Source organism: Morone saxatilis, unplaced genomic scaffold (genome assembly GCF_004916995.1).
Source record: "Morone saxatilis isolate NCDOM2014 unplaced genomic scaffold, NCSU_SB_2.0 Contig7, whole genome shotgun sequence".
In the NCBI taxonomy this organism is placed as follows: Eukaryota; Metazoa; Chordata; class Actinopteri; family Moronidae; genus Morone; species Morone saxatilis.
In genome coordinates this window covers 19,728,954-19,739,882 of record NW_023340246.1, presented here as the reverse complement: position 1 = coordinate 19,739,882, position 10,929 = coordinate 19,728,954, and the positions used below count along the sequence as shown (strand labels likewise).

General features: G+C 37.8%; 2 protein-coding genes across 3 annotated transcripts in view; one reads left to right on the top strand and one right to left on the bottom strand.

Annotated features, from left to right (window-relative positions):
- Window positions 1-7,205, top strand: part of trim54 (tripartite motif containing 54) — a 20,653-nt gene extending 13,448 nt beyond the window's left edge. Inside the window, exons 7-9 of one of the 2 annotated variants that reach the window (XM_035678674.1) lie at window positions 1,940-2,064; window positions 3,021-3,105; window positions 4,726-7,205. In XM_035678674.1, the coding sequence (XP_035534567.1) occupies window positions 1,940-2,064; window positions 3,021-3,094 (199 nt within the window). In that variant the 3' untranslated portion in view covers window positions 3,095-3,105; window positions 4,726-7,205. The remainder of the gene's footprint in view (window positions 1-1,939; window positions 2,065-3,020; window positions 3,106-4,725) is intronic. The other variant, XM_035678675.1, reaches the window with a different exon arrangement.
- Window positions 7,206-9,039: 1,834 nt separating this feature from the next.
- Window positions 9,040-10,715, bottom strand: uts1 (urotensin 1). Its single transcript, XM_035678962.1, has one exon. It carries the CDS (start codon window positions 10,713-10,715, stop codon window positions 10,278-10,280), a length of 438 nt encoding a protein of 145 aa, XP_035534855.1. The 3' UTR covers window positions 9,040-10,277.
- Window positions 10,716-10,929: the final 214 nt, after the last annotated feature.

Here is a 10,929-nt window from a genome sequence, read left to right as displayed (position 1 = left end):
AAATCATCTGAATACTTCTTCTGCCACTGCAGAGGTCATGTAGTACATTGTGTTTCCCATCGGTCCTCATTTCTCCATCAATTAATTGGCCAAAACTCATTATAACAATATTATGCTGCAATTAAACTAACAATTTAAATATTCATGGATTTTGACCAGTTTTACAACCATAAGGGTTTTACAGATTTAACTGTTACTGCATCACGTATATATATATATATATTACAGAGCAAATTAGGGCAAATGTTTTAATTAAATGCCATTGTCTATTTAAAAAGGTAAACTGAATCTGTTTTGTATTCCAAACAAGTTTAATTTATTAATCAGTTATTTTATTTTAACAGAGCACTTAAATCCTGGCAAAGAAAATACTCATAAATATGCAAATGTGTCCAAATATTAAGAATAAACTCATAAACAAGAAGAAAAGAAAGTCCCAAAATCCATTTGAAGCACAAATCTTTAGACTTCTGTTTATGTTGAGGATTGCATTAGCATGAGTGTAGCATACAGCATTACTTTGTTAGTAATTAAGGCACTTTGTGCTAACAGTCCTCAGCTCTGTCTCAGACATTTAGTCATTGCGTATACATTATGTAGCAGATGATCAACCTGTTGCCAAGAGATCGAAAAACCAAACAAATCTGCTCTGAATGCTGTCGTCACCGACCGGCCACATGGGGATGAGACGGAGTTCACTGAGTGTGTGTGTGTGTTTGTTTGGTTTGCTGATGGATTGAGCCAATATTGGCCATGTATTTAAAATCAACATCAATAACCTTTGAAATGGAAGTTTGCCTGATTAAATATTGATTGTTGAATGTATCAATACTACACAGGTTGCAGATTAGAAGCCTAAAATGAGTGAAAGTATGTATGAGTATGTTTTATATTGTGTAAAAGACTTTAAACAAAGTGACAAAGCAAAATTCTGGACTTTTTATTTTAGAGCAAACAATCAGCTGTCACAATGTCGGACCATGTGAGTGCCTGATTTTTCCAACATTATAGAGGAAAAAATGTCTTTCACCTAGACATATAAATTAAGTTGATCTGTGATGTTACAGCCAGAGTTTTCTTTTACCGTATATCTGAATTTGTTGAAGGTTAGTTTTTATTTGCTTATTTAAAGGTCCATTGTGTAGATTTAATGGCATCTAGGGATGTAACGATACACGCAACTCATGATTTAATACGATCCACAATATATATATTTTTTTTAACAAAATACGATTGAAGACAAATTATGACTATAAAAAATATTCCTTTATACATTTTCTCTTATATTTTCTTTATCAAATTAGGAAAATCTTTTCTATTTCTGAGGTAGGGTATAAAACAGGGTCTTTTCTTTTCTACGTAAAAGGTGAAACTGATTTTCTTTTTTCTTTGCGGCTCGATACTCGATGTTCGTCACGTAAGTCAAAAGTTCAGAAAGAGTATCGCAATTCATTTTTCATTTCTTTCATATAACTTGAATCTTCACATATTTGTATCGCGATTTAATTGTCTTGCGATATATCGTTACAGTCCTAGTGGTGTCTGATTGCAGCACCCTCGCCTCATCCTCCCGTTTAAATCATGTAGAGAAACTATGGTGGCTGCAAATGGCCCTATTTAGAGCCAGTGTTTAGTTTGTCCATTCTGAGCTACTGTAGAAAAATGGCGGGTCAACATGACGGACTCCGTAGAAGAGGACTCGCACCCTCTGTAGATAAAAACGTCTTATCCTAAAAGGATTCTTATTTTCAGGCGATTATTCACTAATGAAAACAAACTTATGAATATTATATTTCCTCCCAAATGTTGCACACTGGACCTTTAACATCAAGGTTTAACTTCCAATGACTCTCACAATAGAGTCAAACTGTTCAACTGTGAGGAGTTTTTAACTTAAATGCCCGAGTCTTATTTTGAAAACCTGTGTGTGTGCTGACAGAATGGCAGCGACAGCCAGGGCCACTAACGTGGAGCGTCCAGAGCTCGGTTATGAGAGCATGAGCCACTTCGCCATCGACACCGACGACCTCGCCGTCATGCTGATGAACATGGACTTCTGCTCCGGTATGCGCAGTGGTACAGTTCAAAAGTAAAGTGTTATCATGTTGGTTACAGATTAACAGAGATAATATGAGGTGAAGCTGTTGGAAATATCCTAATCAATAAGATCATGACAAACATTTTTTGACTACTTTATTAATTGATAAGTTAAGAAGGTGTATGGACTGGTTGATTATGGGGTTGATTATTATTTGCAGCACTATTTCCCTCTTTCTGATGTAGTGGAATAACATATATGTACTTATTCATACTGGGTGTATTTTGTCTTTTCCCCCCACTTTAATTCTGTTATGTTTTGATTTTATGATTTCTTCTGTGTGGTATATGCATTGAAAAAACAATTAGGTTTAATAGAAGAGGTAACTATTTAAATAAAGGTAAGGTAAAAAGTCAGATGTAATAGATGACTCTGTTAAAAGTAAAAACATGTTTAAAACCACACAATATATAAATAAATTGAATAACAAATTTCACTCAAATGAACAACCAGACTCAATTGACAAAATCAGTAATTCTACCTCACAGATTATCATAAAACACACTTTAAATTGGACAGAAACAAAATTAAACTCAACAAAACTGCCTTTTTTTAGTCTATTCAACAATCAAACTCGAACTAAACCTAAGATAGGTGAGAAAATAGTAAGGTAATCCTTGGGGACAAATGCCCCCGTCAAAGAATGTCGACTAAAAATGCTTGTGTTTGCCACTGACAGACTCAAATTATTATTCTAAGTGTCTGACAACATTAAGGAAAAACTCCCTACCGAGATAGACCTTTAGTTTCACCAGAAACAGCCGTGAGTCCATGGACAAAAACGGCAATTTTACCTCACATATCATCAAAACATCGTGACAAACAAATAGTTGCTTGCTGCTTTATAAATGTTCTAAATATCATATATATAACCTTTAAGTTAAAAACAAGTTTATATACTATACTATGTGTGTGTCTTTAGGTGTAAGAGATGATGGAGACGAAGACCCTGGAGATGCTGGAGAAGAGTCAGAACTTGACTTCTCCAGATATTAAGACCAAAACAGGTAGCTCTTGTTTTCAGTGACTTAAGTTTTAGATTTGGACTTTTTAAAGGTTAAATTTGAGTAAAAATACAAGGTGTTTGTTTCTGTTCTGAAGCTCCCTGTCGACCTTTATTGATGTATTGATTAAGGTTTTGCTTGGCCAAGGCTTTGTGGTGTGTTTGATTTTGGTTTAGAAAGTGTCAGACTCCTCACATTAGTCATTCAGCTTCCAGTGCTCAGTCATCAGCTGGACAGGAAGTAAGGCGCTCGCAGGAGTGTACCTGTAACCCCGTCTCACACATTAGATTTTATTTGTTAATTTAATCCTGAATTATAGATACACTGTTTCTGGTGAGAAATCTACAGTTTGAAAAAAAAAAAAAAAGGTTCACTTACTAGCTTTTTCTGGAGTGCATCTCATGGTCTTCGTCAGAATTTGCATTCACATCGTACAGACCATCTTTGAACAGAGACAAAGGAGCTTTTCCTCATTTTGCAGAAGAAAAATTCACAAACTTGGAAACTTTTCTGTTATATAATAATAAAAATAACAGTCATTAATTAGCCTTAATCTAAATATAATATAGAATTTATTTATTTCCTAATCTCGTCAGTGGCTTTGAATCTTGATTTAAATCAGCAAGGTGATTTATAATTTCCTCTATAAGGCAGCCTGAGACTGTACCACAATACCATACTGATCCAAGGAGTTCAAACAAGGCTTTTAAAAAAAAAAGAATTTTAATTTTTAATTTTTAAGCAGCCTAGCTTTGTCTCAAACCTCCAACTTGAGGAGAAATCTAATCAGTCGATATAACTAAACTAACACCGATGGACAGAATAATTAAAGCTGCTACAATCGTCCAGGCCACAACTTTACTGTTTTAGTTCACTCTCACAGCTCTCATAGCATCGTTTTTAGTGCAAAAGCTCTAAAAAAAACCAGCAGCTAAAGAAGCCAGATAATTCGACAAACATGAATAAATGTAACCTGACTTAAACCTTACAAACTTCTGCAATGGTGGTTGTTTAACAGTGAAGAAAACAGCCATGAATAATGCCATAAGAGTCTACATGCTGTATATAAACAGTATAAATACATGGTACATTATAGCTTCACTGCTAATGTCCTATAAGCATGAACTTCATGAAATGCTACATAAGTATTTCAATTAACATCCTGCAGAAGTTTCTAAAATCACTGTAGAAAGCTCTGTACTGACGCCTCTCAAACTGAAGTAGTGCAAATGTGTCAGAGCCTGTTCATGGATGTTCTTGTTGCTCTGCTGATTAACTGTAATATTTGGAAAATGTGCACAGTCTGAAGTCAGCGGCGGCGGCAGCTCACTGTGTATCGTACAGAGGGGATGTGTGAAATCATCTCTAACAAGACCACTTACGTAAAAAGAGAGCCGCAGAGACAGTGAAGGATTCCCCTCATCCACTCAGGAAGGGGGACAGCATCAGTGTATTCATGCTGACTCAGACAAAAGGCAACAACAACAAGCGTCCTCCTCCGTGCTGTATTTGTGCGGCGTGGGTACATTAGGCCGAGCAGCTGGAGAGTCACTGCTGATTGTTTTAGACGTGGGATGATGACACCGATCTCATGATATTTGGTCTTTTGTTTCTTTACTCGAGGTCCTTTACTGCAGTCCTGAGGAAATGTAAAACAGAGACGGAAATAGAGGTTTACCATAATCCTCCGGAAGAAATATACACAGTGTTCAAGAGTGAATTCAACCACGACGAGCATGGGACAACAAAGACAACATGGGGGGGGGGGAAAGACTCCCCATAAATGATCGAAATCATACCTTTATATACATTATCCATCTGTGTTTTCTCCTGCAGCAGCCCAGATGCAGGAGGACTGACTTAGCCAGATTTTTGCCTCCCACATTGTTGCCTTTTGTTCAGTTAAAAACAAGCCAGTGTATTGTGTGTAGATATATCTCTCTATGTATAGCTCATAGGAAATGTATACAGTGGATTTAGCACTGCATTCTGTGTTGTGGGAGGGAAAGTAAAAAGATTTTGTTCATGTGTGTCGTCTTCTTCGGGATTTACAGCCCTGATATAGCTTCCTGTCACAATACTCTGTAAAGGCTTCTGTAAAGACTACAGGTTTTTTTTTGCATTTTGTTTCAGTTTCCTAATTCTTTTCAGACGTTATGTGAATGAAAAAACAGGGCGGGGATTAAAGTCAATAAGATAGAAATGGTTTCTTTGAGAGCAGAGAGAGAGAGAGTTTGCAGCTCAAACTGTCCTTGAACTTCTTGTTTCTTGTTTAATGCATAAATGCAGGAGAATGACAATACAAGTGAGCAGGATGTACAACTGGAAGAGTGGGCAGATAAGCCTATTACTGTAGGTGTTACTGCAAATGACTTGCCTTTTTTAGGGGGGGGTGAGTTTCTCGAAGACTGCTTGATGGATTGTGTGTTGTTGTGTATGTGTGACCAGGAAGTAATCCTTCCATAATGAACATTTTCTGATCAGCCACCTCTGTGGTTAAGGTTTGGGCTACTGGCAGTTCTTGGGTAAACAATGAGGCTTGTGATATTCTGTATTTCTCTTATTGTCAACCAATCGCCTGTGTATTGTTTGTGTATCTAAAGCCTGGTATATCTTATTCCTGTGTGTCATAGAGCTCCATTGTTGTCCAGAAACTATTAAAAACGCACCAATGAGCAACGCTGCTGCAAATACTCACTTGAGCACCAAATGCGTATTATTAATCCATGGCTGAAAATAGTCCCTAACAAATGCACCATTTATTCCCGTTTGAGTAACAGTAGCTCTAGGGAGGGCAACGCCGGTCCATCCACCACTTTGGTTCTGACGGAAATATCTCAGCAACTATTGGATGGATTGCCATCTTTGGTTCAGATATGCACAGTTCGCAAGGATGATGAATCCTGTAACGGCTTTAGTGATCGTCTGACTTTTTCTTTCTTTCTTCTTTTTTTCAGTTGTACTTTGTGCTTAGTGCTAATTACCACATGTTAGCATGCTAAACTAAAATGGTAAACATTATACTTGCTGCTGAACATCAGCATGTGAGTATTATTAGTAGTAGTTAGTATTTTAGCTCAAAGATTTATTTTTCATGAGATTTATTGACAATAACACTTGGTGCCAGGCTTATTCTTTTAAGGAAATAATTAAAAGAAACCAATTTAATTGTTGTAATTTTTCTGAGGAACCCTGACGTATGCAAGGAGTCAGGTGGTTGATGTAGGGGCATTGGGTGTGATGGACAGGTTGGGGATATAAAAGTTGTATCAGAGGTGATCTGTTGATTCACAAAGAAAAGTGGATGCTTTTTGTCTTTTTTTCCTCACCTATCTTTGACACCAGTATCAGTCAAGGCTCTCTCTACCGGTTCAGAATGATTCTTCACTCACACAGATAAATGATCATGTTTCTTCTGTCCTAGCCATGGCATTGATTTTAAAAAAAAAACTTTACTTACTTTTAACTTTTTAGGCTTGGCTCCAAAATGTATTATTGATCTGTTTCTCTCTCGTGGAAACCTGATTGGTTGTTTCTAGGTGAAAATGTGACTTTTGGCTTTTGGCTTTTGTGGTAAGGGGCCATTTGACTCTGGAACAAATTCCCAACTAAGCAAGGATACTTCTAAATAAATGTTTTAATAAAAAGGTACAGTCACAATATGCTTTTAATTCCTATGTTTTTTTTAATATACAGCTTTTATTTTTCATAGTTATGTTTTTATTTCTTCTGTAGCGTCTTTTATTCCTGTAATAACTTTTCTTTTTGTATCTTCCTGAAACTGCAGTTATGATGATAATACCTGTTATGACGCCCGCTGCAGAGGTGTTGGTTTTATTGTACACTTTGATAACTCTGATGTAGTTTGTGGGTTTTGTAAATACATAAGCACATCATCTGTCAATATGTTGTGGTGATTTGTAAAAATTTCATTAAAGCACGACTATAACAAGTGTTTGATAAAAGTTATGAAGAAAAAGTGCATCTATATCTGATCTGCTGGTAAAGTGTGAAACTTGGTGATGTTCTAACAATCTTTTTTGATTGTGGCCACTGAACAATAAATACACTTTAATCAATTAAAGCACAAATATATTCTAAAACCACTGTTAAGTTTTTATTTGATTAAATTCAAATATATACATTTTAAATCTAATTCTTCATAATTTAAATATGAAGACATTGTAATGCTTATCGTGAAAGTCTTTTGCCTCCTGGGATTTTGTAAAACTGGGTTTAAAAACGCAGTCTAGAATTTAAAAAAAACAACATGAATGTCTCAATCTAAATTACACTGCATGAAAAATAGTAATTTGACAGTTTTTTTGTGTAATTTTTTGTTCAATTGTGTCGTGGTGATTTTGCGTCTTTAGTGACGTCATGTTAGAAGTCGTGGCGTTGAGAATCTCTTTGCTCTTGTTTCTGAGTCCTGCAGAGCTAAAAGTACGGTGACACACACACACAAGTTTGTCATCACTTTGATCTACAAAGTGATGTATAACGGCGCTTGTAGAGAACAATGAGAGAGATGAAACTGAACCCACAAACATACACACACACTCAGAGAGAGAGGGTGATAAGGCAGAAGAATCACCAACACACCCACAGTTTAGACTGAGTCATAGAAACAAGGACGCAGAGGCCATTTTGACTTCTGTGTTTGTTTCTTCTCCCTCTCTCTCTCTTATCTGTTTCAGAAACTTGAACAAGACACCATTAACTGCCACTCCCATCATGTCTGAGCCTTCAGACTTAATGCTTTTCTGTTGCAGTGATAAGAGTCAACAGACAGTTGAAAGTGATGATAAATTGTACACTCAGATGTCATTACAGTTAACACATTTTATCAATGTTCTACAGCTCAGCGACGCATCTAATTAAGCAGTTTGGTTTGATTTAACTTCTGTTCTGTATCACATCCATATGAAGTGATTACAGGAAAGAAACATCAGCTCATTCCTCTACTGAATATGCGGGTTAAATGTAGTTTCAGGTCTGGAGAATGCAAATCAAAAGATACACATTGCTTCCTTGCATTGATCTGGCAATAGTATCTGAATGTAAATACAGTTTGTCCTGTGGGTGGCTTTAAGGAAAAGTCCATGGATGTCATTAAAATCAGAAAGGTTGGGGAGTTCTGATGGCCGAGGGGTTCAAAACCTTTTTTAACACGTCATCCTCCCTCTCTCTCTCTTATCTAATAAAGGCAGAAACATCTTAAATACTGAAAGAACATATGAAAAAGGTTAATCTCCCTGTGAGCATGAATATGCTCGTCTTGTCCTGAGAGCGTTGCATGAGGAGAGCTCACAAAGTTTCCCAATTTAAATAGGTTTCTTCTCTGAGGAGCGTTCATCTGTTCAGTAAATTACATTGTTACATTTTAATATTTCTTGCATACACTGGGAATATTTGGCCTGCTGGTGGCTTTAGAGGAGCATCATCGAGTTAACAAAAAACAGATTTGGGGAAACGAAACCATTTGTCTTTTGTTTTCAGTCCCTGACCTGATGGTGGCGCTACAAAAAAGGTTATCATTATTAGGAATCATCCTCTGGAGGACATAAACATCTAAACTAACTTTCAATTAAACCTGGCCAGTAGGTGTTGAGATTCTGCTGTGAAAGTGTTGTTTGATGGACAAACGCACAACTGACGGATGACCGTTGTTACAATCATTTGACTGCATCCCAAGCTGGACAAAAATTGCCCATTTAGGTAAATTTTCTGCTTCTAGTATTTTCATTTTCATCATTGTGTTTGGGAAGGATCTTATTACAAATGGGAACACATCTGAAGACACTTCAGACAGTCACAAAGAGTTGTATTTTATCATCGATGAACACATTTATAATGAGCAGAATAACAGAATCGAATGCTCTGAGTTTTACTTCAAACTTTTTTATTACAAAATATAAATGGCAAAAAAGCTTTCTCTTCCTTTGCTAAAACAAATACAATGTGATCAGTGTCAGACGTGAATGTTTACGGTAAAATAAAGCTTTTTTTCTTACTTTTTTTGTAGATTAGCATGCTACAGTTGATACAGTACAGGTGATAGTGCTCCCGCTGAAACTAAAAAGGGACAGAACAGAGGATGAAGGTAAGAGGCGACAAACAAATCAACATAAAGTGCGTTTTCTCTTTCCTTCCACCTCAGATCCATTTTCAAACCAATCCCATCAATCCCAGGATATTAATCAATAACAGAGGACAGTTGGATATCCACAGAGAGGAGTTTTGAATGTTTCTATCTTATAATCACATAATTACCCCTTTGTTTTAGTAGTAGTGTATGAATTTGTCATTTATATGAACTAGTGAGAGGATGTGGACGGCAAACAGGAAGGATCAGCCTTAAGTATGTTATATGAAGATAGTAAGTGAGTATTTTGTTCTTTATTTACCTTATTGTGATCATAAACTGGAGACCAGAGTTCAATCAGCACTAATAATAATAATATTTTAGATGGTTTCTACACAACACCAATTCAGTTGCGTGGTGGCACCCATAATGCACCTGACATTAGACTCATGTAGCTGCAGCCTAAGCAAGGACTCTATAAAAGGGGGTAAATATCATGAGCATCATTAAAATGTTCCACACAAGCATTTTAACACCGAGCTCACCCAATTTGCTGACGAGAAAGAGCTCAATAAAGTCAGACTGTAATTTAGCAAAAGAGTACAAACTCTGGAAATATTGAGTTTGAGAATTTTGGTAACTTGTGATCTGTCATTTCCACTTCACAGCATCAAAACATTTGATCAGAGAGACAAATGACAAAGAACAGCGCTGCTTATATCCGGATTAAATGTGTCCCAATGTTAAAGTTTGAAATCCAGTAAGACCCGTCAGTTTCCCAAAAGTCCAGTGCGGAGAAGAGTGTGTGTGAGGAGGGGTGAGGAGGGGTGAGGGTGAAGCCAGGGGGGGACGGTGGAGGGAGTCTGAGAAGTCCGTTTCCATGTTTTCCAACAAAGTCTTTAAATAACACTTAAGATTTTACATTTTACTCGCGGCTGCTGTGATGCGTAATTTGGCACCATCTGTGCGTAAAATGATGTGGAGAAGAAGGCAGGCGCACAAACAACAACTAATGTTAGAGGTCTTGAATACTTAGACAGCGGTTGGGCTGTTTTAATGAGGCATTTAAAAAAAATAAGATAATAGAGCTTTACTTCCCGACCTCGTCGAGGACTTTGCGGTTGAGCTGAGCCTGCTCCCTCTGGCTCTCCATCTTGGCCATCTGGATCATATTCCTCAGCAGGTGGAAGGTCAGGTCGATGGACAGCGGCGGATCTTCGCTCCGTTTCAACAGCTGCACCGCCGTCCTCACCGCCTCATCCTCGCTCTCCTCTTGTGGTGGGAGGAGGCGCAGAGGGTTCAGGTTCCTCCTTTGGAGAAACCTCAGGATGTTGTCGCCCAGGAGATCCGAGGCGGTGCTGTCCCCGGCGGCGGCCGCTCTGAGGAGCACTTCGTCCAGTTGCTGCGTCTGGAGGCGGCCGCTGCCATCCAGCCAGCCGGGGAGGATGCGCGGTCTGCCGGCGGCGGGGCGGAGGTGCGATGAGAGGAGGACCGAGGAGAGGAGCAGGAGCAGGGGGACTGGCTTCATGTCCTGCAAGTAAAAGGTGTTTATTAAGGTGGCATCCAGACACTTTATGACACAGACAGTTACACAACCAAACTGACATTAAACACCATTTTTGTTGCCCTTTTTTTGGACTGATGTAAATCTTTGTGGTAAATTTACTTCCTCACATGTATGAATGAGAGAACATAGTAAAGGCAAACTGCTTTAGGCTGAGAGAGAAAGAAGTAATGATTTT